The sequence below is a fragment of the Rhinichthys klamathensis genome, unplaced genomic scaffold (genome assembly GCF_029890125.1).
Source record: "Rhinichthys klamathensis goyatoka isolate OS25496 unplaced genomic scaffold, OSU_Roscu_1.1 h1tg000281l_1, whole genome shotgun sequence".
Lineage (NCBI taxonomy): Eukaryota > Metazoa > Chordata > Actinopteri > Cypriniformes > Leuciscidae > Rhinichthys > Rhinichthys klamathensis.
In genome coordinates, this window is record NW_026606800.1 from 4130213 (window position 1) to 4157533 (window position 27321).

A 27321-nucleotide genomic window follows, 5' to 3' on the forward strand; every position below is an offset into this window, starting at 1 on the left:
ACACCTCAGATTTCGTCCTCTTAAAAGGCTGGAAAATCACCCGATCACGGTCACTCCCTTTCGCCATTCCTTCTCGAATAAAAAAAAAAATTATTGCGCGCTGCGCCTGCGTCAGACTGTTGCTGGCTGGACAGGATTTACAGTGAGTTATTAAAATCGCGATAATCAAACACGGTTTTAATGATAATTAAATTTTAAACGATAATACTAACCGTCAGTACATTTTAGCGTGGTTTATTGTGAAACCGGTAATCGTCCCATCCCTACTGACCATATTCTAACATTTCATCATGTTGAGCTAACGTTATGTAACATTGATTTGTTTTATATACATTTGGTCACCTGTCTAATAATAAAGCTGTCAAGTCGTGACTCGTGAAGCTCTGTCAAGTCCAAGTTAGTCGCGGACGTGGAGCTCTCGGCATCTCAAAAAGGCCACGCTGATATTGATCCTCATTTTAGTTCTCCTTGTTTGTCCCAAAGTCTGCTTGCCGCTAAACGTTACGCACTACGCAGTTGTCCAAGTCTGTCGCCATGGTTACGTCATGGCTATGGCAGTATGAACGGAAACCGAGGATAGCGTGGATAACATAGACAGTATAAGAAGTGGACAGAGCCATCTCATTGGAACTCAGTTGAGACAGTTGAAGCCCATTTTTAGCGATTTTTGAGCACTTCCGTTCCTGACACTCAAACCGACTCAAACTAAGCTTGATGACGTGAGCAACCTGTCTGACAGACATAAATCTTCTAGTAGCTGTGCGTGAAAATTGCCAACGTTAATCTTGCAGAGACGGGGAACTTGAGCAAAGAGTTCTTTGGCGTGAGTGAGCAGGAGTAAGTATTCCGTTGCTTTTATGGACTCAGTATCTATGGGCTTCTCCCTTGACGGGGCGTCCCCCCGATTGCCTGCGAGCTTCTCCTCCTGTCTGTACGGTCATTTCTGTACAGCGCGACAGAGAGTCGAGTGGTTATGACGCAATTGTTAGCCTATTTTTACAAAAACTGTTTCTACGGGGCCATAATGTAACATAGAAGGTAATGGAGCCCTTTATATACATTGTCGTGTTTCTTTAGAAATAAATAATGGACAAATGGAGTCTTTAAACGCCTCAGATGTAAAGTTATTCGCTGTCAAAGTGACGCCAAAATGAATGGGAGTCAATGGAAATGCTAACGCAAGTGAAGTTCTGCTACAAGATGGCGGCACCCGGCCGGCTTCAACTTCCGGTCGATGGATTACCCCCTTGGTCATTGACAGGCGACATTTTTTTCCGGGACGGCCACTTTTGGGATATTGTAAGTACACAACTGCAGGAAATATATCACACTGTGCAAGTGATTTTTGGATATTTTATTACAAAATTCTTACATATTGTACCTTTAAGTAACCATGAATCAAAATCGACAATTCTTGTTTTTGTTTTTAATGGAAGATTTCAGTATTTATCATAATTGATTTAATATTTATTGTGCACATCTTTATTTTTTAAAATGTCATGTGCCCTCGTAATCTTTGATCAAAATAGCTTCCCCTCCCTCTTGAAGCAACATCTCTTCTCTGATAACATGTTTACTGGCGCGTGGGCGGGACAACCTGTCACTCACATGACATCACAGAAATAGCAAACCACAACCATCCAATCATTTCCTGATGGACAAAATCAAGTCCCACCTATTTTCTTCTTTTTTTTAAAAGCCGTTTCACTCAGAAAATACATCACAATAGAGAAGAAAAGAATATTGCTATTTCCTTTTCATGCCGACTTTAATGGTGACCTTGTTGTAAATTTTGGAATTTGACACCCATTCACGTTCATCGTACTGAAAAGATCAACAATCTGTGTCATACAGGCATGAAACACGCATATACCATCATAACCATCAGCTCTAGTGAAGACCAGCAGTGCGTGATATGTGGCATTTATCATCAGGGTTGAAATAGGATAGTGAGGTGTAGTGACAGTGGTGTTGCAGACTTACTATTCACTGCTCATCCACTTATCTGTGTCCATGTAAGCCTCCTGAGGATGGAAACGCACAGGCATAACAGTCCCGCAATAAGTTTGTTCAGAGGTCAGGCAGCTTTTTTAAGGATCAGACTCAGTGGTTTCGAGGTTGCTTGGATTTATCTGGGTTTGACCCTGATTACCTAATCAATGTCCTATTAGCTGTTCTAGGTTCCATGAGTAATGGTTATGCTCAGGTTGTCATCAGGAGTAGGACAACCACAAACCTCGTCCTGGGCCCTGTGATAAGTGAGGACAAAACATTTTTGTATATTGGGGTCCACTCTTATTTTAGCCTGGGCCTGTCAATTGAAACATCCAAAAGTGACAGTAAAAACATAATGTTACAAACATATTGTACTTCATAAAAATGTGTTTCTTATTCATCAAAACTGAATCACAGTTTCCACAAAAATATTAAGCAGCACATCTGTTTTCAACATTGATAATGATCAGGAATATTTATTGAGCAGCAAATCAGCATATTAGAATTATTTCTGAAGGATCATTTGAGACTGAAGACTGGAGTAATGATGCTGAAAATTCAGCTTTTCCCTCACAGGAATACATTACATTTTAAAAATGTATTTAAACAGAAAACAGTTATTTTTAATTGTAATAATATTTCACAATATTACAGTATTTTGTTATCAAATAAGTGCAGCCTTGTTGAGCAAAATAAATTTCTTTCAAAAACATTAAAACTTCTTACCGACCTGAAACTTTTGAACAGTAATATAGATGCAAATAGTTAAGATGGAACACCTGCTTCATGCTTTGCTGATTCATTAATTAGAATAAATGATGATTGCAGCTGTTTGACGTATATTGATAAGTTTCATTTGCAGTTGAAAGCTTTTGAACATGTTTCAGCGTCATTGTAAAATTCTCATTATTGGATGTGAATATAGTCTTTCTTTTTTTAAGTGATGTAGTCCAGCTGCAGTACTTTAAACCATCTAGGGCAGTGATTCATAACAAAAATGGGTCGCATAATCATGCATAGTTGTGATAGCACATAGATAGGCTTATACTGGAGAAAATGCTTGTTGTTGTTGTTGTTAAAGGCTGTGTGTCCAATCAAACTCTACCATGTTTTGTCAGAGCTGTGACACAGTGAACTGTGCACATGTTGAAGACATGAGGCGTTTTCTCATGGGACGCAGGTTCAAGTCAGGTTATGTCCTGATTTCACTCTCCCTCTCTCACTGTCTCCAGTTTACAATTTAAAATAAAGGCAAAAAAAAAACAAAAAAAAACAAAGAAACAGATTCCAACATAGATGGGATGACATTACCTCAAACAAACAAAATTACACATGGCAAAATAAAATGTAGATGTATGATAATGCTTTTTGCGCAGTGAACTACAGCATGAACACAAAACAATCAAAATTCCGTTTGTTTTTCATTAACAGATCATTATAAATATTGTCAGGGTCTGATTTTAAGAATGTTTTTATTTACTTTTGTGCCGTGAAACAATTTGTTCAGTGTTGAATTGCCAAAAAAGTCCTACTCAAATAAATATTGAGGGCCAGATTTAAGATTTATGTATTTTAATTGCATAAACTTTCCACCCATGTGGATTTCACAGTTTAAACATAAACTAATAAACTTGATGTGATGCCGATCATCCATTTGAACTCATTTCACAACAAGCCCTATTTTTAAAATGTTCATACATTTTAACTGAATAATATTACATTTCCAGAATAACTGGTTTATGCTGATTCTAAGCCTTTTGAATAAAGGCAATTTAAAAAAAAAAATCTGATTTAATGATTTAAATACAATCAAACTAAACAGAAACTGTACTCTTTCCTGTTCCATACATGCATGTTTCATGTATGTCTGACAAATATACATCACATTAAGTTTATTAGTTTGTTCATAAAATTGCGTAATCCAAATGCATTTTATTTGCAATTCAAATATAGTATATCTTAAATTTAGGCCTTACTATTTAACCACATAAGAACCACTGTTCATGTTTTTGTTTTTAATACTTTACATTTTGCCATAGATTGTTCCAACTTTATGACTTATGAGTGATGCATTCGTGTTCCTCATGCAAATGTTGACAGTCCTCCCAGGCCCCAGCAAGTCAACACCTTTACGTTATAGCGTTAGCCTCAGGTCATTGCTCTTGATAAATTGCTAGCTGTCCTGTCATCGCTTGACCTTACAAAATCCCAGAGAGGGGAAATGCAATAAAATAAACACCTCTGCACAACTGCAGAACCATCGAATCAGACAAGCTGCTTTCTCGCAGGCTTATCACACTAGCCCACGCGGTTGTAGGTCATCTGCCACATTGTTCTCACTTTTATGGATTGGCAGTTAGTTTGCCATTAGCAGATGAGTTTAGGAGACTTGCATGACGTCTCTCCTCCTCAAACAGTTCCTCTGACTCAGCTTCTGTTTTGTTCAGTTCTCAGAAGCAATGGTTTTATTACATAACCATGTGCGAACAAGCTATTTATTTCCCAAATGCCGTCATCACGACAATGTCACTGAGAGCTACTCTTGCTTCTTGTCAAGTCATGCTTTACAAGGTTGTGTCGTCTTGTTGCAGACTGTCAAGGCTGTGTGGAAGCCGAGTGGAAGATGAGATCAGGCCCTTGTCCTTGATCCTCAGAGCGGAGATTATTCGAACAGATCCAGCTCTATTTTTTCCCCTCTTATATTGTTTGCCTGGACAAAGGCCCTGAGGGGCCCTGAGTATTTGGTCCAATAAATATGAGACTTTTGTTTGTGTGAATCGTTTTTTTTTTTCTGTGCTTATATTCAGTGTAAGTGTTTACTCTTTTTAATTTTAATTATTATTCATATTCATAATTGTCCTTTATTTCAAATGCACTTTTCATGAGCAATTAAGTTGGTGCTTCATTAGGCAAAGCAAGATGTTGAATACTTATTTGCCATTGAGTGCTATAGATTTATTATAAAAGCTATGATCTACTCATACTTCAATAAAATACAATACAAAATAAGAGTCTCATTGCGTCCGAAATCGCATACTGTCTGAGTAGGTGCTACATTTTAATTGAACTTCGCGACCGTTAAAGAAGTATGTTCTATAAAGTGTGAATATGGGTTGTATGAAAGAATTTCTGATGTATACATGCATCTGTGCACTACTACTGCATCACTTCACTGCCATTCATAAATCCTCTCTCTTGGCCTCATGGGTTATTAACCCCTCATTGTAACGTAAGAACTACGGAAGCAATTGCAAGTAACAATATTTATTGGAAAACTCAGAACACAGTCCACAGACAGGCAAGGTTGAAAACTCAGTACACGATCCACAGACAGGCAGGTAAGTGGCGCAGGGACTCGATGGTCAGATGGATACAGTGCAGGTGAAGTGAGGTGACGATCAACAAGACGAATCCAGAACATCCACAGGGAACAGACAGGAACAACGAAGGATACTGGAACGTAGAGGGATCAAACACCGGACATCACAAACAACGATCTGACAATGGAGATGAGAAATGGGTGAGATTAAATAGACCGGGATGATAGACTGCAGCTGGTGATGAGTGATTACTGAATGAGCTCTGATGAGCAGCCACGCCCCTCTAATCAGCACACACACACATGTAACAACAGAAACACGAGACATGAATGAGACATAGGATTTACCCACCGTGACAGTACCCCCTTCCCTAGGAACGCCTCCTGGCGTTCCCAGACTCCCTTACCTGTCGATTGTAATCATCGATAAGGGAGTGATCCAGAATGTCTCTAGCTGGCACCCAACTTCTCTCCTCCGGACCGTAACCTTCCCAGTCCACCAAGTACTGTAATCCGCGTCCCCTCCGTCTCGAGTCCAGAATAAGATTAACCGAATATGTGGATTCCCCATCTACGAGGCGCGGCGGGGGGGGGAACCGGGACTGGCGGATTAATGCGAGCATAAAAGACGGGCTTAATTTTGGAAACATGAAAGACGGGATGGATTCTCCTGTACACTGGAGAAAGATTCAGGCGGACTGTCACCGGGCTAATGATTTTGGTGACAGGAAACGGGCCAATGAATTTAGGTGCAAGTTTATTCGAAACGGAACGGAGAGGAATATCCTTGGTAGAAAGCCACACTTTAGAACCGACGACGTATACGGGAGGCTTCCGCCGGTGGCGATCGGCTTTGGCCTTGGTGCGCGCCCCCACTTGGAGTAGAGTCTCACGGGCTCTCGTCCAAGTGCGATGACACCTCTGGACGAAGGCGTGGGCGGAGGGGACCGCGACTTCGGATTCCAGACTAGGAAAAATTGGTGGCTGGTAACCTACACTACACTCAAATGGTGATAGGCCCGTGGATGACACTGGCAACGTATTGTGGGCGTACTCCACCATAGAAAGTTGCTGACTCCACGAGGAAGGATTCTTGGACACTAAACATCGCAACGTTCGTTCCAAATCCTGGTTGGCTCGCTCAGTTTGACCATTGCTCTGGGGATGGAACCCAGAGGACAGACTCACAGTCGCCCCCAGAAGTTTACAAAACTCTCTCCAAAATTTGGATACAAATTGGGGTCCTCTGTCAGAAACCACGTCTGTCGGGAGGCCATGAATCCGAAAGACGTGGTCAACGACAATGACCGCTGTCTCCTTGGCTGAGGGTAATTTGGGCAAGGGAATGAAATGGGCCGCCTTCGAGAACCGGTCCACCACGGTCAAAACTACCGTATGACCCTGGGAGGGTGGGAGGGCGGTAATAAAATCTAGTGCGATATGGGACCAGGGTCTCGAAGGCACCGGCAGCGGTTGGAGTAACCCGTCCGGAGATCGATTGGAAGTTTTACCTGTGGCACAAACTGAGCAAGCCAATACAAAACTGCGAACATCACAAGCCATGAGAGGCCACCAGAATCGTTGCTTGACTAAAAACATAGTACGATTGACTCCTGGGTGACAAGCCACATTGGAACAGTGACCCCACTGAATAACGCTGGACCGTAAACTCTCCGGCACAAACAACCGGTTCGGTGGGCAACGAGTCGGAGGCGTTACCCCTTCTAAGGCCTTCTTGACCTTCGATTCGACCTCCCATGTGAGTGTAGAGATGAATAGATTCTCAGGTAAAATGCACTCGGGAGTAGACGGGCGATCGGAACGGTCAAAAATGCGCGATAAAGAATCGGGTTTGATGTTTTTGGAACCCGGGCGGTACGAGAGAGTAAAGTCCAGTGTTTCCCACAGAATTTGATTCTATTTGCGGTGGTGGGGTGTCGGGTGGGGCGGGTTGGTTTTTTTCGGGTGGGTCGGGGTGGGTTGGTGTGGGGGGTGGTAGGGGGGTTAATTAAGGCACAACAAAAGGGTTAAATATATCATATATTTTTATTGACACGTATCTTTCTATGACTGCTCCACAGACTTCTTGTTGCAAATTTTGCACCCTTTGTTTGCACATTTAATTTTACGGGACTTTCTGAAAAAATATTCCAATGCCCTATCATATGGGAAGGCCTCAGGACAGGGTCCATTGATGGAGATCCTCAAGCAGGCAGCCAGGTGATCTCCTTGAAGCTGGTTTCGGAGGTCTGTTTTCACCTAAGGACAAAGCAACAACAACAAAAATTCCCACAAAATGCACTAAAATAAATAAAATGTATAATTTGATTGAATTTCGCAAAAACTCCCATTTATCACAAAAAAGGTTTTACGCTCGCGTGAGGTGGTTTTTCAGGCAATTCGGATTTTTTTTTTTTTTGCAAAACTGCAATGGAAACAGTTTTTGCGCATTTACAGTCACCTGACTTAGAAAGCGCAGTGTGTTTGGACAGAATACGAGACAGAGTTCTTTATTAAATTCATAAAAGACAAAATAATTACAGGAATACTGGATTCTAAACCTTAAAGAAATGCCACAATCAAGAGCTCGGAGCAGAAATGAGTGAGAAAACACCTCATATGTGCCGCTCACAGTATAAGGGTCTTTCCTTGTCATTAATGCTTGGGTAACACGCGGCCTACGTCTCTTTACATTAATAGGCTAATGATAATAATGTCTAGTGCGGTGGCTGTGAAATAAACCTACCAACGTCCGTTGCCATGATTTTTGGAATGACTGATCGCGAGAGGAAAAAAAGGACGTTTTAGTCGCGCCGTCATTTCGCAATAGTTTTTTTATCGATATTTAGAAAAAATCTGTAATGGAAACGCGACAGCGTTTAACATAGACTAACTTCTCAGAGTTATGTTGTGCGTATACTAACCTTTCAACTCCGGGTCCGGATTGATTTCTGGAATCTTCTTCGCTGGGGAATAAGCACCATCCTCCTACGCATGCTCATGTTTTGATGCAGATCGTGCTCAAGGAGGAGGAGGGGATATTCGCGCGCGCGCCTCCGTTGTCAGTTTGTGTGTGTGAGAGTGAGAGAGAGGGAGGGAGCAAGCTAGCTGCGCGCAGCTCTACAATAAAATACTATTTACCCATATTAAATAGTTAAAAATTTGAAAATCAATCCGTGGCGGTCAGCGTTGCTATTGTGGCGGGCCGCCACAAATTAATGAATGTATGGGAAACACTGAAGTCAAAACGTCCGAAAAAAAGAGCCCACCGAGCCTGCCTGGAATTGAGTCTTTTAGCCGTACGAATGTATTCCAAATTCTTGTGATCGGTCCAGACGATAAAAGGTACCCCCGACCCTTCTAACCAGTGGCGCCACTCTTCCAATGCTAACTTGACTGCCAACAACTCTCTGTTGCCAATGTCATAATTGCTTTCGGCAGGGGACAAACGATGGGAAAAAAACGCGCAAGGGTGCATCTTGTCGTCTGAAGGAGAGCGCTGGGATAACACTGCACCTACCCCCACCTCTGACGCATCGACCTCCACCACGAACTGACGTGATGGATCAGGGGTTATCAGGATGGGAGCTGAAACGAAGCAGCTCCTCAGTTTGGCAAACGCAGCTTCTGCTGCGTCTGACCACCTGAACGTCGTTCTGGGGGAGGTCAAGGCAGTCAGAGGCGCGGCTAGTCGGCTGAAATTGCGAATAAAACGCCGGTAAAAATTGGCGAACCCCAGAAACCTCAGTAGGGCCTTACGGGAATCAGGACTTGGCCAATTTACCACAGCCTTAACCTTGTCAGGATCCATGCGCATTCCCTCAACCGAGATGATGTGACCTAGGAAAGGAACAGACTGTGCATGAAACACGCATTTCTCCGCCTTGACAAAAAGCCCATTCTCTAACAACCTCTGAAGCACCTGTCGTACGTGTTGCACGTGTTCCTGGAGAGACGATGAAAAAATCTATATATCATCCAGGTAGACATATATGAATTGATCGATCATGTCTCGCAACACGTCATTGACAAGTGTTTGGTAGACCGCTGGGCTATTGGACAAACCGAAAGGCATGACCAAATATTCAAAGTGCCCCCTAGGGGTGTTAAATGCGGTCTTCCATTCATCCCCCTCCCTAATGCGGACCAAATGATAAGCATTTCTTAAATCCAATTTCGTGAAGACGGATGCTCCTTGCAACCTCTCGAAAGCTGAAGACATCAATGGCAAAGGATATGTATTCTTTACCGTGATGTTGTTCAGCCCCCGGTAATCAATACAAGGTCGCAACGATCCATCCTTCTTCCCCACAAAAAAGAACCCCGCCCCCGCAGGAGAAGAGGAAGGGCGGATGAACCCTGTTGCTAGAGAATCAGAAATGTATTTCTCCATGACCTCTCTCTCTGGGACAGAGAGTGAATATAATTTGCCCTTAGGCGGAGACGTACCTGGCAATAATTCTATAGCACAGTCATAGGGACGATGTGGAGGGAGAGAATCAGCCCGAGACTTACTGAACACCTCCTTCAGATCCCGATACTCCGTGGGCACGTTAGATAAATCCACTGTCTCCTCTTGTAACACATGAACAGAAACAGACGGACAAGCAGAGACAAGACAGGACTTATGACAAAAGCTGCTCCAAGCCGCTACGGATTTGAGTTGCCAGTCTATTTTGGGATTGTGACGAGTGAGCCATGGGTGACCAAGAACTATGGGTGCAAGCTGAGTGTCCAGGATGTAGAATGAGATGGTTTCTGAGTGATTTCCTGATGTGGTGAGGATGATATCTTCAGTAACCAGAGATATGGTGGGGAGTTTCTGACCGTTGAGGGCGTGCACTGCAATCTGATGGGTGAGTGGTTTGAGGGGAACTTGGTGCTTGAGTGCAAAGTTGTGATCCATGAAGTTACCTTCGGCGCCCGAGTCCAGAAGTGCATGACAATCGTGACGGTGGTTGGACCATCGGAGTCTAACCGGAAGGAGAGTCGATGTCGATGAGGTCTTCTCGGCGGAGATCCCACCCGATAGTAGCCTCATACTTACTACCGGGCTGGGCCTTTTAACGGGCAGTTGTAGGCAAAGTGTCCCGCTCCTCCACAGTACAAGCAAAGGCCCTGGGATCTCCGCCTTTCCCTCTCCTCCCGGGAAAGCCGGGCTCGACCTACCTGCATGGGCTCGGGATCGTAGACGGGGCTGACCGCGTCCCCACCTCCAGCACGGTGACCCTCCGATTCCGCCGAAGAACGGTAGTTGGGTCCTTTTCGCTCCACACGAGACAGTCTGGCGTCCACTCTCAGTGCTAGCGCGATTAAATCGTTGAGTTTCGGTGGTAAGTCCATGGCATAAATCTCCTTTTGGACGCGGTCAGCCAACCCATGCAGGAACATATCCCACTGCGCCTCCTCGTTCCATTGGCTCTCCGCCGCCAGGGTCCGAAACTCGATCGAGTAGTCCGACACGGATCGATGTCCTTGACGTAACTCGGCCAGCAATCTGGCCGCTTCTCTGCCTCCCAAGGCACGGTCGAAGACCCGTTTCATTTCGTCGGAGAGCGCTTGGAACAAGGTGCAGCAGTCTTCCTGGTTTTCCCACACCGCCGTTCCCCATAGTGCCGCTCTCCCAGTCAGCAGCGTTAGCACGAAAGCCACTTTAGTTCTTTCCTCCCGGAAGGTTCTGGGCTGGAGAGAGAAATGCATGGAGCATCTAGTTAGGAAAGCTCGACAAAAATTGGGTTCACCTGAGTATGTCTCTGGGGCTGGTAATCGTGGTTCCGACTGGGAGGGGTCCACTGGTGGTATTTGGGGAATCGGCGGTGGGACCGGCGCAGCGGGAATACGCAGCTGTTGGACTTGCTGGGTGAGCCCGGACACCTGCGCCACTAACGCCTGAACAGCACGAGCGGTGTCGTTGATATTTCTCTCTTGATTCTCCATCCGCCGTCTGCTGTTATTGACGAAATCCTCCAACGTCTCAGGATTGTCACTCGCTGCTTCCATTTCTGGTCAGATCGTTCTGTAACGTAAGAACTACGGAAGCAATTGCAAGTAACAATATTTATTGGAAAACTCAGAACACAGTCCACAGACAGGCAAGGTTGAAAACTCAGTACACGATCCACAGACAGGCAGGTAAGTGGCGCAGGGACTCGATAATCAGATGGATACAGTGCAGGTGAAGTGAGGTGACGATCAACAAGACGAATCCAGAACATCCACAGGGAACAGACAGGAACAACGAAGGATACTGGAACGTAGAGGGATCAAACACCGGACATCACAAACAACGATCTGACAATGGAGATGAGAAATGGGTGAGATTAAATAGACCGGGATGATAGACTGCAGCTGGTGATGAGTGATTACTGAATGAGCTCTGATGAGCAGCCACGCCCCTCTAATCAGCACACACACACATGTAACAACAGAAACACGAGACATGAATGAGACATAGGATTTACCCACCGTGACACTCATGGGTTACTTGCACTTTGAAACCTATTTCAAAGTTTGCATTCTCAGGCCACCAAAACGCTGTGTGTAAATAAACGGCCAGAATTCTGTTTTCAGTTGAAAATTGTGTTGTGTAAGCGGCCTTTACGTTAATAACTGATGATTTTACAGCAGAAATGAATCAATTCAAAGTTTCCTTAAGCTAGACAATGACTATCTTCTAGAGCTGCTGTACAGCCAAAACAATCTGTGTTGCATTCATTTCCTGCATTATCATCACTGTAAAGCTGCTTTGAGACAATTTGTATTGTAAAAAGCACTATATAAATGAAGGTGACTTGACCTGACTTGAGTTTTCCAGAATTTTGACAGAAGTAATATCATCCAGGTACTTTTTCACATACTATAAGTAGGGAAGGATTCGATTTCAGACCTCTGTCTGTTTGGTTAAAGGATTTGGTTAAAGAAATTCGTTCACACAATAAACATTCTGAACATAAATTCATACAATTAACGATGGTGGATTGAAGCGTTCATGAATTGTTAGTGAGGCAGTAAGTTGAACAAAGGGACTAGATGAGTTTGAATTTGAGTCTTTCAAATTTCAGTAACTAATCTCTTAAAAATCAGTCACACAATGCTATTCTATGATTTCAGAAGAAAAATAGTGCATGAGTCTTATGGACTACTTTTATGATACTTATGCTTTTTTGTGATATTGAAGTTTTACAGCCTAGGTTATCTTTACAAATTCACAATTTTGTGTTCCATGGAAAGGAGAACGTAATTTGAGTTTGGAATAACATGAACTATTCCTATAAAAAAAGCAAATCACCACCACAACATTTTTTCCCCCTCATTATTCATAATCCTTCACGTTCATGCTTGTGAAAAAAGGCCACCTTAGCCATGCTTAAAATGGGCCTCATAATACAAGGAGATTTAACTTGACTGTTTAACAATTTCAGTCATGTTTTTCATGCGCTCTTTGCAGTGTGGTCCATGAGAGGAAATGTCATTATATTTTTTTAATTTAAGTGCAGATTGCATATCTAAAGCAGAAAATTAGCTGTGTGAAGGTAAAGTGTGTGGAAAGGAAAGTTGCAAACACCTCATCCCTTCTGTTAGTGCTATTTTAAAGCTTGTTACTGGGCTGTACGTATATGGATTAAGACCGGATTAACCTTGTTTGTTCTGACATTTAAAGTAATGCTTCTTTATATTTAGCACATTTTTGTGCACAAACTTCACATCTGGGGTACATGCTGAATCCAAGCCTTTTTGCATAGTGCTGTATATACAGTATATATTGAGAGAGAGAGAGAGAGAGAGAGAGAGAGAGAGAGAGAGAGAGAGTTAGAGTTCTTACCACTCACAGTTTATGACTATTATGACTAAACAGATGTCTCTGTGGGCCCATTCTGTGACTGGTAAACATGGTAAAACTCTGCCTATTGAGATATGGGCACAGGTGTGCGCAGTAGCAGCTCCACTTCTTTTGGTGCAAATCTCTGTTGCGGGTTCACAAGAGGGCTTGACCTCATATAGCGATCTGCTGCCCTTGTTGCTCAGTTCTGGTGCTGGTTGCTAAGTGCTCTGTCTCAGGTGGCAGAGCTCTTCTCAGCCGAGAGAATTGTCCTGAAGCATATACCAGGGGCGTGCATACCCAAGCCATTTGAGAGAATGAGTTTGTGGATTCGCTAATGAATTAACACTATAAATGAATAAATGCCTTGTCATTGGTAATACTCATTGGTAATACGTGTATAACTGTCTGTCATTTATTTATTTGCCAAACGACTGTAATTTTCTTTAAATCGGTGCCATTTAAACAGGGTTTCGGGTAAGCGAATCCACAACAAAGTAAAAATACTTTGTTACTGTCCACCATTATTTGGTCAAAATATCTTCCTTTATGTTCAACAGAAGAAAGAACAATGATATAATATTTATTTTTTTGGGTGAACGTATTGTTTTTATTTTACTATTGCTATTTTATGTTGATAAATCCTTTGAAATACATGTTTTATATGTTAGTAAATGTTACATTTTCTCATATATTTTTGCATGGTTTGCAGTCTGATTTATTTTTGTCATTTTGCGGACTTGAATTGAATGCCAATTTGGACAATATGACTGAAATGACATGACAAAATTGACTAAATTTAAAGGACATATTTGTTGACGCAAAAACTGTGATTGGAACAAAAAACTGGAAAAAACATTTTTCTTGCCCTAAACCCATCAAGAACATGCTGAGATGTTATCTTCTGGTGGTCTTGTTTAGCGGGAGCTAGATCAGCCAGCTGGCATCATCAGAAACCAGATCAATTATCACTGATAGTGCCTCAATGCTGAGCATTTGGCACTGAGCTTATTAACACATATGGAGCCTTTGTATAGTGTCATTGAAAGTCACAGTGTGCATCGATTTTAGTAGCTTCTGATCCCGGGATTGAGTGAGACAGAGAAGAGCTAAGTGGCTCAGGTGATAACAAGGTGAGGCCATAAATAGCTATGGAAAAGCACTTTGAAAAAGCAAAGCATACTTGTGGTGTTTGATAAATGTCTTAATTCAGCTGCTGAGCGTTTGCCCCTCCTCTGGAGCACCTAATGTACTTATGATGGGACACCATCTGTAAGAGACCGTGTGCGTCTGAGGCTGATTATGGATTGCTCGTCAACTGAGTCTTCCTCGATCAGAAGGAATAGGCAAATCCAATGATGCAGTTTTAGTATTTATTGAGGAGAAGTCAGGTACATGGAGATGATGATGGTTTACAGGTATCAATATGAAGAAATAGGTGTGTTTGTAGGTGTGTGTGTGTGTATGTGTGGTTATCTGAAACAGAAAATACAATAAAATGTATATTAATAAACATGTAGGCTATGGTTACATATAGTTGCATAAAGAAATGACCCGCAGTACGACCAAAATCCACTAGTGGGAGCTCTAACACTATAAATTAACTTGCATAGATGCCATAAATCTCCACATGGTGAAAAGTGCCAAAATAGGCGAACTATACATTAAATATAATATTTACGGTTATTTACAAGGCAATAACTAAAGTATATACAGTAAATGGCTACTTTATGAGCGCATATGGAGCGCCGTAGCGCATATGGAGCGCCGTAACGGCAACAGCCGTATAGCAGTAGTGAATAACACGAGTATAACAACTTCGCCATCTGGGCTAATAACTCTGCAATAAACGAGTCATTCATGCAAAAGCCGTACTTACATCTTAAGGACGCACACAGCACTCATACACACACGATTCGCGCAGGATAAACAAAGGATGGCAATTCTCTGCATCGTGAATACTGCTCTCATAGCACTGACTGGACTACACCAAAGTGAACGCGCCTATGGCAAGCCGTTTTAGCTTTAATTGTACCCAACCTTACGCGTCGTAATTACATTTTTACTAGTAATAATTCAATTAGAGAGCTCTACAATTCAATTCTTACTAGTAACAATTACAATTAGAGAGCTCTCTAATTCGATTATTACTAGTAACAATTACAATTAGAGAGCTCTCTAATTCAATTATTACTAGTAACAATTACAATTAGAAAGCTCTCTAATTCAATTCTTACTAGTAAGAATTACAATTAGAGAGCTCTCTAATTCAATTCTTACTAGTAACAATTATTATTAGAGAGCTCTCTAATTCAATTATTACTAGTAAGAATTACAATTACAGAGCTCTCTAATTCAATTCTTACTAGTAACAATTGCAATTAGAGAGCTCTACAAATGAATTTTTACTAGTCATATGTCTCCATTGACTTCCATTCATTTTTAATTAGAGAGCTCTATAATTGAATTGTTACTAGTAAGAATTACAATTAGAGAGCTCTCTAATTCAATTATTACTAGTAAGAATTACAATTAGAGAGCTCTCTAATCCAATTCTTACTAGTAACAATTACAATTAGAGAGCTCTCTAATTCAATTCTTACTAGTAACAATTACAATTAGAGAGCTCTCTAATTCAATTCTTACTAGTAAGAATGCAATTGCAGAGCTCTCTAATTCAATTATTACTAGTAAGAATTACAATTAGAGAGCTCTCTAATCCAATTATTACTAGTAACAATTACAATTAGAGAGCTCTCTAATTAAATTCTTACTAGTAAGAATGCAATTACAGAGCTCTCTAATTGAAATTTTACTAGTAAAAAAACGAATTAAAGATATGTATAATTGGAGAGCTCTGTAATTGAATTAGAGAGCTCTGCAATTGCATTCTTACTAGTAACAACTGAATTAAAGAACTCTCTAATTATAATTGTTACTAGTAATAATTGGATTAGAGAGCTCTCTAATTGGAATTCTTACTAGTAATAATTCAATTAGAGAGCTCTACAATTGCATTCTTACTAGTAACAATTGAAATAGAGAGCTCTCTAATTGAATTAAAGAGCTCTGCAATTGAGTTGTTACTAGTAAGAATTGAATTAGAGAGCTCTCTAATTGTAGTTCTTACTAGTAACAATTGCATTAGAGAGCTCTCTAATTGAATTGTTACTAGTAAGAATGCAATTAGAGAGCTCTATAATTAAATTACAGAGCTCTTCAATTGTAATTGTTACTAGTAACAATTCAATTAGAGAGCTCTACAATTAAATTGTTACTAGTAAGAATTGAATTAGAGAGCTCTCTAATTGTAATTGTTACTAGTAACAATTGAATTAGAGAGCTCTCTAATGGTAATTCTTACTAGTAACAATTCAATTGTAGAGCTCTCTAATTGTAATTCTTACTAGTAACAATTCAATTAAAGAGCTCTGTAATTAAAAATGAATGGAAGTCAATGGAGACATATGACTAGTAAGAATTCATTTGTAGAGCTCTCTAATTGGAATTGTTACTAGTAAGAATTGAATTAGAGAGCTCTGCAATTGTAATTGTTACTAGTAATAACTGAATTAGAGAGCTCTCTAATTGTAATTGCTACTAGTAAGAATTGAATTGTAGAGCTCTCTAATTGAATTCCTACTAGTAAGAATTGCATTAAAGAGCTCTCTAATTGAATTAAAGAGCTCTGCAATTGCATTCTTACTAGTAAGAACTGAATTAGAGAGCTCTCTAAATCAGTTTTTACTAGTAATAATTGCATTAAAGAGCTCTCCTAATGTAATTCTTACTAGTAAAAACTGATTTAGAGAGCTCTCTAATTTAATTGTTACTAGTAAGAATGCAATTGCAGAGCTCTTTAATTCAATTAAAGAGCTCTGCAATTACATTCTTACTAGTAAGAATCGAATTAGAGAGCTCTCTAATCGCAATTGTTACTAGTAAGAATTGAATTAGAGAGCTCTCTAATTGTAATTGCTACTAGTACGAATTGAATTGTAAAGTTCTCTAATTAAATTTTTACTAGTAAAAATGAAATTACAACAAGTAAGGCTGGGTACAATTTAAGCTAAAACGGCTTGCCATACGCGCCTAGCGTAACCACGAGCGATCGGAACTACAACGAACGCATGCATTATGGGTAACGTAGTCTATGTCACCATCTGTTTAGTCAGTTATGTCTTAGCGGAACAGAAACACATTTATTTATGTATTTATTTTGCATGTTTTTTTCATTTGTGCATCTACTCCAGCATACTGCTCTTAAACATAAAGCTTTTATTGTGCATGGTTTTGTATACTTAAAGCCAATATTAAATAGTATGTTGCATTTTTACATACTTCTGAATGAAACAATATTTTCAATGCAGATTTTTTAACACTTTACAATAAGGTCTTCTTTGTTAACATTAGTTTATGTATTTACTAACATGAACTTAACAATGAGCAATACATTTGTTACAGTATGTATTCATCTTTGTTAAAGGTAGTTAAAAAAATTGTCGATCATTGTTCGTTTATGTTAGTTCACAGTACATTAAGTAATGTTAAATACAACTTCTGATTTTAATGATGTATTTGTAAATGTTGATATTAAGATTAATAAATGCTGTAAAAGTACTGTTCATTCTTAGTTCATGTTAACTAGTTAACATGTTAACTAATGTACTGTGTTACCGTTTTATTTATAATATTTTTTAAAAGGATTTTTTTTTTTACATACCAATTGTTTTAAATGATAGAAGTCAGGTTGTTGGAGGGGAGGCATGGGAAAAATAAGAGGGCTTGGTGGCATCAGCCGAAACAGGAATGTTTACCCCCAGGCAGGGACGTGCACAGACATTTTGAGGGGCAGGGGCTCAAGTGAAAAAAAAGGGCACTTCTCATAATTCGTTTTTTTTTTTTTTTTTTTTTACTTTTTTTAAACAAAAAAATATATTAACATAACTGACATTTAAAAAAAAGTATTAAAAAAGTTAATTTTATCTTCCTCAAACTCACGCAATTGTTTCATTTTCTAAAGATGTCTACAAAATAATCAGTTCACACAGAAACCATGGTCTCCTTAGTATTCATAGGTTTATAGAGCAGCAAAGGAAACCATGCCACAATGTGCATGTTTTCTATGCTACTAGTTTCAATCAAGTATATATTTGATACACCTGATGGTGACATGGACTTAGTTTCACATTTGAGGGAGGACTGTATTATCATCATCAAATAAAACCTTCAAAATCCACATTTAGATGGAGTTTGTTTTAAACCTACTATCCTCCATCTGTTTGCATCTGTAGATTTCTTCTAAATTCACCAATTTAGATTTCTACATTTCAGGGGGAAAGACTCTTGATGTATGTAAGTCATTAACTTTAATAATAAGAATTTTAGGCCATAAAAAGTCATAAAAACGTCCGGATTTTCCATACAAGGTCATAAATTACATTTAGCCACGTCTTAAATTGATATGCTCATTCATTCATTATCGCGACATAATTTTTCTCGATAAAACGATATCGAGTTCGAGTCAATACTCGATATCAATATCGAGTTCAATAAATGTTCGATTATGTGCCAAAAGCGGAACGAAACTCATTTGAACCGCGCGCGCCTCACGGACTGTTTATCCCGCTCGGCTCAAAGTCCAAACGCTCACTAGAGCAGACGCGTTTACTCTGATCGGCGCTTCAGAGAGGGAGCGCTTCAGAACTCCTGGCCTGATATTTAGATACACTATTCAATAAATATATTTGTTTGACAGGGAAGCTGTGCGCAAACAGGAATATATATTATTTTTCAAAAATAAAAAATAAAGCACCCCAGAAAAAAGGGCACTTTCTCTCCAGGAATAAAAAGGGCAGGTGCTCAAGCCCCCTTTGATGTCTATGTGTGCACGTGCCTGCCCCCAGGCCCCAGTCTTTGGGATTACATTTATTTTTGTCATTTTTTTCCACTTTAGACATATTTTTTTAATATATTTTAACTAGTTTTTTTTTCTTGTTTTATGGATAAACCTCACTATTTTTTTAGATAACAAGACATTTGTTAATAGAATAAGACAAGAGGTCTTGATGACATCAGAATAAGACGAGGTCTTGATGACATCATCCGGAAAAAAGGAATGTTTTCCCCCCTTCATATAACATTTATTTGTGTCCTGTTTTTCAGTAAAAATGTCTAAATAGTTATACAGACATACTTTTCCTATAGTTTTATAGATTTTCGTTGTAATAACAGGGTAAACCTGTCTCGTTTAAGCTGGTCAAATAGCAAGACGAAGGACATATACTCAAATAGTCCTTATTCAGAACACGGGAATACACAGAACACGGGAAACTTGATACTAACGTCAATGAGAACCAACAATCAAGAACTGAAACACAGGAACTTAAATAGAAGAAGCAACCAAGAATAAACGAGTAACAAACAGAGTGAGAATGAGTAACTAAGGGAACTAATTATGAACAGGCAAATGGGAACAGAGCAAACTGACAGAAAATGAAACCAAAATAGAATGAAACTAAACCAAAATATAGCAATCACGTTACAAAACCTAAACCTAACAAGAAATTTGCTGATAGAATTAGAAAAATAAACTTAACCAGAGATATATGATCAGAAAATGTAAGTCTTCATGTGAAATCATATGCAATTTTGCTTCTCAAGTAAATCTTGTTTTGAGGATGCTTGTACAAGGTAAGATAATAAAACCAAATAAAAAACTGATTTAAAAAAGGGAATTTTTTTTAGAGCAGGACTTTTTAAAATGAAAATATAGGGTTAAGGCTTATTCACACCAAGAACTATAACAATACAGGGGTGCGTTTCCCAAAAGCATCGTTGGCCAACTATGATCGCAATTTCCATTGAACTCTATTGGTAACGAAGGAACTTGCGACCATAGTTGGCTTTGGTAAACGCACCCCAGATAAACATAACTATCGTTCTGTTTATTTTAATCGCGCACTGCAGTTTTGTCATCTGCCGCTTTAAAGGCTCGAGCTCTGAAAGCAGGACAGATTATTATTGACTGTCAATGTTTTGATCATAAATCAGCTGGAAAAAATCATTGTGAAAGTGATATTGTTTCTCTGTGCATGCCATTATAGTGGTGTGGACTATTATTTTATATTTAGAACTACATCTTTGGTTATCGTCCTTTCGTGTTGATGTCAGTTTTAACCGATTTCTTTTAATTTAGCACTAATTTATATTTATTTTGTTATGCTGTTCAGTAACATTGAGCTGATGCAGTGGCAGCAGATGTCTCTGATGATTTGGTGTCCCACATATCTCTCTGCATCAAGATCTAACCAAACAATTCGCACTGAAGCATGCAAATCTGTCACATTTCCAAGCAATGTTTTCTTCATTATTAGGCCTCCAGCAAAGGCTTTTTCCATACTGACCGAGAAGGATATAACCATTCTTCATATTTCAATCTTACTGTTGTAAGATTATATCTGTTAAAAATCAATTAGCTTGAGTTTGTAAGAGTAACAAAAAACAAAGCAAGAAATATACATTAGAAGTGGTCATACCCGGTTTAAGGAGCTGCGTTAAGGTTTAAAAAGAAAAAGTGTAGGCAAGTGTGCAAAATTTGTTCTTGCTTATCATCCTAGATCTTCACACTCAGACAGAGCAGATGAAAAAAGGAAGAAGCTGAAAAGATACAGTTTGATTGATGTTACATTTATTTCTCACGGCAGAATGTACAGGCGTCATGCACACATTCATTTTTGAGAGGGCACCACTGCAGACCTGGCACACATGGTGCCCTTGACAAGACAAGACACGACTAAAGGAGAAAACAGTTTTAACTGTTGGTCTAGAGGTTTTTTTTAGTGTGCAAGATGCTTCAGGTTCCAATTCTGAACTGATGTGTATGTTAATAAATCAAGCAAGATTGCAGTAGAACATGATTGTAAGTGATCACCATGCAAGAGCAGCTTTGACATTTTGAAAATCCATTCTGTTGCCCACAGGAAGAGGTGACATGACACTCAATTCAACTGACCAAATTTAGACATGAATGTGTGATTTCTGCCACACAGTGGTTTAAAAAAAACAAAAAACATTTTGTACCTAATTATAATTGTGCTTCCGTGTTGTTACCGTTAACTAAAACTATTAAATATAATAATTACATTTACATTTGCTGAAAACGCATTTTTTTAAGCAACACTTGACCCATTAATACTAACACTAACTATTCTATATCTATTTAAAAAACTTGCTAGGTGTACTGTGCTAACTGGGACTGGTCACAGCACTTGCATATTGTTGCCCTATTGTTGGTTTGATTGCTTCTATTGTTCTCCTCAATTGTAAGTCGCTTTGGATAAAAGTGTGTGCTAAATGATATGTAAATGTACATTGATGCTTTTGTCCAAAGCGACTTACGAATAAGAACAATAGAAGCAATCAAATCAACAAGAGGGCAACAGTATGTAAGTGTTGTGTCAAGTCCCGGTTAGCAAAGTGCACGTAGCAAGGTTTTTTTTTTTTTTTTTTTTTTTTTTGATTGAATAAATGAATAAAACATAGTAGAATAGAACAGAATAGAACAAGTTAGTGCTAATATTAATGGGTCAAGTGTTGACGAAAAAGATTCTTTTTTTTTTTTTTTTTTTTTTTAAATGGCATAAGACTGCTTTGATTGAGTTAGGCAGGTCATTCTACCAGCATGGATCAGACAAGGAAAAGGTTGACAGTTGTAATCAGACAGTTGCAGAGGTTTGACAGACAGTACATGCTGGAAGGCCTGCCGAGAGAGCATCTCAATAGTCCAGGATAGAACAAGAGCTTGGACAAGGAGTTGTGTAGCATGCTCTGATAGAAAGGGTCTAATCTTCCTAATGTGGTATAAGGCAAATCTGCAGGTTGTAGCAATATGGTCTGTGAAGCTTAACTGATCATCAATCACAACTCCAAGGTTCTTGGCTGTCCTGGGAGGAGTTATGGTTAATGAACCTAGTGGAATGGAGAGGTTGTGATGAAGTATTGGGTTGGCTGAGACCACAAGCAGCTCTGTCTTTGCAAGGTTGAGTTGAAGGTGGTGGTCCTTCATCCTGCCAGAAATGTCTGTAGGGGCAGGCTGAGATGCGAGCAGCTACCAAGCAGCTCGGATCATCTTTTTGGAATGAGAGGTAGAGTTGTGTGAAAACCATGTTTCCGAATGACAGATCCCATTGGTGACATGTAGATGGAGAAGAGAAGTGGTCAAAGCACTGAGCCCTGAGGCACCCCATTAGCAAGATGTTAATTAGACAGCTCACCCTGAGAGGTAAGACCTGAACCACTGGAGTGCAGTTCCTGAGATGCCCTTTGTCATGACGGTTGAAAGGAGGATCTGGTGGTTAACTGTGTCAAAAGCAGCAGACAGATCCAACAAGAGCCAGTCTCAGGGCTTCAGTAACCGAGAGCAGGGCAGTCTCAGTTGAGTGGCCGCTTTTGAAGCCAGACTGGTTGTTCTCCAGGAGGTGGTTCTGTTTGAGAAAGGTAGAGAGTTGGTTGAACAAAGCTCGCTCAAGTGTCTTTGCAATGAATGGAAGAAGAAATAACGGTCTGTAATTTTCTAAAAGTGCTGGATTTAGAGTGGGTTTCTTAAGCAGTGGGGTTATCTGAGCCTGCTTAAATGCTGTGGGAAATGTAGTGTGAAGAGAGGTGTTGATAATGTGAGTGAGTGCAGGTACAACTGAAGAAGAGATGGCCTGAAGGAGATGAGCAGGGATAGGATCAAGCGGACAGGTTGTAGGGTGATTGGGAAGGAAGATTTTGGAAACTTTCTAATAATATTTAAAAAGTAATAAAATATAAAGATAAAATACAAATACAAATATTAGATGAAAAACATAATTTCAAGATAATTTAAAAACAATTCAAAATAAATATTAAATAAAATATTAATATAAAAGCCAGTTAATTCAAAATATGAATACATATAGCCTACTAATATAATATAGCCTATATATTATATATAATAATAATAAATATATATATATATATATATATATATATATATAAAAATATCATTGATTAATTAAAAAAGAATATATACTTTTTGAAGTTGCATTTAAAATAGACTTGGTTCAAACATCCGTGGGGATTTTGCATTGGCATTACACTTTAGGGGTGCAAGAAAAGCCGTGGTAGTTCATCACTGATTTTATAGAATATCTTTGAATCTATACAATAAAACGGGTATTTTTAGCCTCCTTCATGTGAAATCTCAGTTTACATGGATGCAATGCATGCCCTCTGCTGGCCAGATTGAATATGTAAAGAAAATCCATCTTAAATCCAGCTAAATAGCTCTCATTAGCAAAAGTGATGTTTTGATTCCATAATATTTAGCACCAGTGAAGCAGGGATGGAAATCGATTGGAAATTTTTATGATTAAGCTGCAGTGGCGCCGTCTAATTTAAAATAATGGTTTTAACTGGGCAGGATATCGATTTTTCTGAAAAGAGAAAAATACTCTCAGTTCTGGAGAAATTATTTTTTAATTTATAAAGATATTGATTAGATATCAGGATGTTGCTCACAGAATCAGTAATTGATACAGTATTAGACTGCAGAGAAACGGACCCAGATATTATCACTGTTTAATCTTATATTTTATCTGATAAGCAAGGCCATCTGGTTTTTTTAGGATGAGAATGAAAGGTCATTTGGTTGGGCTGACCGTGCAATTTATACGTCAGTCTGTTTTCCCACATTCCCATCTGCCTTTTCTAGTAGTGAATTTCCCCCTCAGGCTGCATGTACAGTCAGGTCTGATTTAACGATGCTCAGACTAAACAATTACTTAACTAAAGGCCAGTCAAGTTTGTCTGCAGATTGAAGGCATTGCCAAGTGGTTTGGAAACTCTGTCTTGTACTGCCAGCACAATGAATGTTATTTGCAATCCTCCTTGACACTGGAGGGATTCTGGCCAAATTCCTCAAACCTACTTCATCTTGCATAGTGTGGTTGACTGAATGAGGAATAGAGAAGGTACATGTGAAAAATGCCCCAATAGGGCATTTAGTGACAATGCAATGAGGATATTAAGGGATGTTGTAATGCAGCTGAAGGTACTGTAGACAGTGTGTGGGGAGATAAGGAGTAGTCAGGGACTCGGTTCAGTCACTCCCTGTTGAGAAGAACAGTCTCATTAGAGATGCAGTGGAGAACAATCTCCATTCATTTTGACACTGCTGCTCCTTTTGTACTCTTGACTGATCAGGGACAACGATGATAGTGAACAGGTACAATATCATCAATTTCTCTTAGGGCTATTGTCATTGCCCAAAATATGCTGATTCATGCCTCACTATATGGATATTAATTAGTTTATATGAATATTAATTTGTGATGTTTAATTTGGGATTTTTCAAAGCTTAACATTAAAAAAAAACTTTGATATGCATTGATGGAAGAAACCCAAGCCTTATCTAGGGATAAAAATATTATAAAAAATCGGGGTTGGGCTATTTTGACTTAGCTCAGTTGGTAAACACCTATAGGTGTTTTAATATAGTAACCACCCAGAACACCCTTGCAACTGCATGGCAACAGGCTAAAAACCACTCAGAGCACATAAGCAACCACATAGCAACACCCTGGCAACCACCTATAACACCCTAGCAGCAATTTTTTTCACTGGCGAGCAACATTCCATTTTCTTTAGAGAATGTCAAACACTAATTGTGACCCAGCTGGTTATGTAAATATTTATTTAATTAATCACGCAGATTTTGAAAAGTAAACTAATACTACAAATCAAATTGTATGAGTTACCTTACCTAATATTTCAAGTTAGCAATTAATATGCTTGTGTAGAACAAAACAAAAATCTAAAGTTCCACCCAGAACACACTAGCAACCACATAGCAATGGGCTAAAAACCACTCAGAATGCCCCAAAAAACACAAATCTCTGGCAACCTACAACATCATCATCATAGCGGCTTTTTTCGCACTAGTTATGAACCGTTGGCAGTCTGTTTTATTAATTACACAGAATTTGAAAAGGAAACTGAAAACTAATCCCATCACATCTACCAATCAAGTTGTATGAGTTACCTTACTCCGTATTTCATGTTAAGGCCAATTAATATGCTTGTGTAGAACAAAAGCAAAATCTAACATTCTACAAACCTTATCTTTAAGTTTAGTAACTTAATAAGATGAATTATTATTATTATTATATTTTACAGTGTAGAACTGCTAATGATCTGTCAAACAATCCTCTAATGTAACCCTCATATGTCAGTCACTGAGCGAGTGCATTTCATTTTGTTTATTTCAGATGATGCTATGAAGACCACCAGAGATGACTGATGTGGAACCTGTTGTCTCTGACTTTGCAGCCACGGGCAGGACTGGCCGGCGGAATGCATTGCCAGATATTCTAGGTTCCACTGCTGGTTCTGGAGCCGCTGACCTACCTGATAAACTAGCCGAGCTTTCAGTAGGAGGTACTGTATAGTCCTGCATTGTTTTTTTCTGTTCAACTGGGCTTATTATTGTAACAATGTTCAAAGTTCAGGGAAGAAGGAGGCGGGAACCGCCAAACAATGAACGTAAAGTTTAATCACAGCAAAACGAAAGTAAGCAGCAGCCCCTCATGGACGACTGTCGCATATAAGCATAAAAACACAACATAAATGTCTTAGGCCTGGTCCTTTCTCGTCTTCCACTGTCATCACTCATTTTATCCTCGAGACCGGTGTCGTGTCGCTCATTAACATTCGCTCAATCTGCTTCCACGGTTCTCGCCCCCGCCCTTCTTCACGCCACAGTTATGTCCATTAGTCTCAATGTATATGCTGATAATCAAAAAATATGTCTTTGCGAGAATGCTGGTCTCACAAACACATGTTTTTGGTATATACATTGAGATTAATGGACAGGGCAAGGCAAAATATGGGGAAAAAAATGAAAAGGATTCAATACAAATTAATAAAAAGTAAAGAAAACAACCCTCCTAGCTCATGAAATATGACTACTCTTACTTATTGGTGCATTCACTGGATATCAACAGCTTTATCACTCTGCAAGTGACTTTCAGTTAGAAAATATGTCAAAAAGTGTGTGAGAGATTCCTTAACATTCCTTCAATTATTATGTTATTTAGACTAGAGAATAATTATTAAATATTTTAAGTAGCCTATTACTTTTTTAAATATTTTTAAATAAATATTTGTATTCAGCAAGGATGCATTCAATTGATCAACAGTAACATTAAAGACATGTATAATGTTCCAAAAGATGTCTATTTTAAATAAATACTGAGCTTTATATTCATCAAAGAATCCTGAAAAAAGGAACTTGGTTTCCACAAAAATGTAGCAGCACAACTGAAGAAGGAGAAGAAAAATTGTTTCTTGAGCAGCAAGTCAGCATATATCATATAATATATCATATTATCATGTGAGACTAAAGTAATAATGCTGAAAATTCAACTTTTCCATCAGATTAATTAAATTACATTTTAAAATATATAAAAATAAAATAAAACATTATTTTATATTGTAATAATATTTCACAATATTTTCACAACATAATATGCACCGAAAATGGATAAAGAAATAAAAGTTGAATTTAAAAATGATTTGATAAAAGGAAATAAATGGTGTACATAAAATAACATAACCAGAATGAAATACTGCAGTGTAATTAAACCGCAAACTTATGCAATATATGGGATTAAGAATTAACAGGGCTGAAAACTAGTTCAGTGCACAAGTTAACTATAGGCTAATTTAATCCAAACAGTAAAACGGGCCATGATGTTGTCAGAGTCTAGCTTCGTCCCTGTGCGAGACTAAGCAGTGATCGACAAAAGCACCTCTCTTTAAAAGGTGCTTTTCAACAGAGAAAGGAGCACTCTCTCATCACAGATACACTTAAGTGCTTTTGCGTGATCAAGCTGTCATCACAGGGCCGGCATGTTAGAATGCCACCAGATGCTGTCAGAAAGTCCTTATTTTGTTTCTGTGGTTGCTGGTGAAAACCTGTGATTTTCAAAAAACTAAAAAAAGAGAGAGTGATATCAACAATTTAATGCCCTAGACTAGGCAATGACCTTGCTTCAAAGCAAACATTTCTGATCAAATGATTTCAAAATGCCTTCTCGCAGGATTAGATAACTGAACCTGCTTCAATAATTGCCTGCAGTCAAACACTTTTGATCTGCTCTGT

At 39.1% G+C, this 27321-nt stretch overlaps 1 protein-coding gene across 1 annotated transcript in view; it reads left to right on the forward strand.

The window, feature by feature from the left end:
- The window catches only part of pkib (protein kinase (cAMP-dependent, catalytic) inhibitor beta), a 45050-nt gene that overhangs the window by 14808 nt on the left and 2921 nt on the right, over positions 1-27321 (forward strand). Inside the window, exon 2 of the mRNA XM_056269348.1 lies at positions 25427-25595. Coding sequence (XP_056125323.1) covers positions 25451-25595 — 145 coding nt within the window. The 5' untranslated portion in view covers positions 25427-25450. The remainder of the gene's footprint in view (positions 1-25426; positions 25596-27321) is intronic.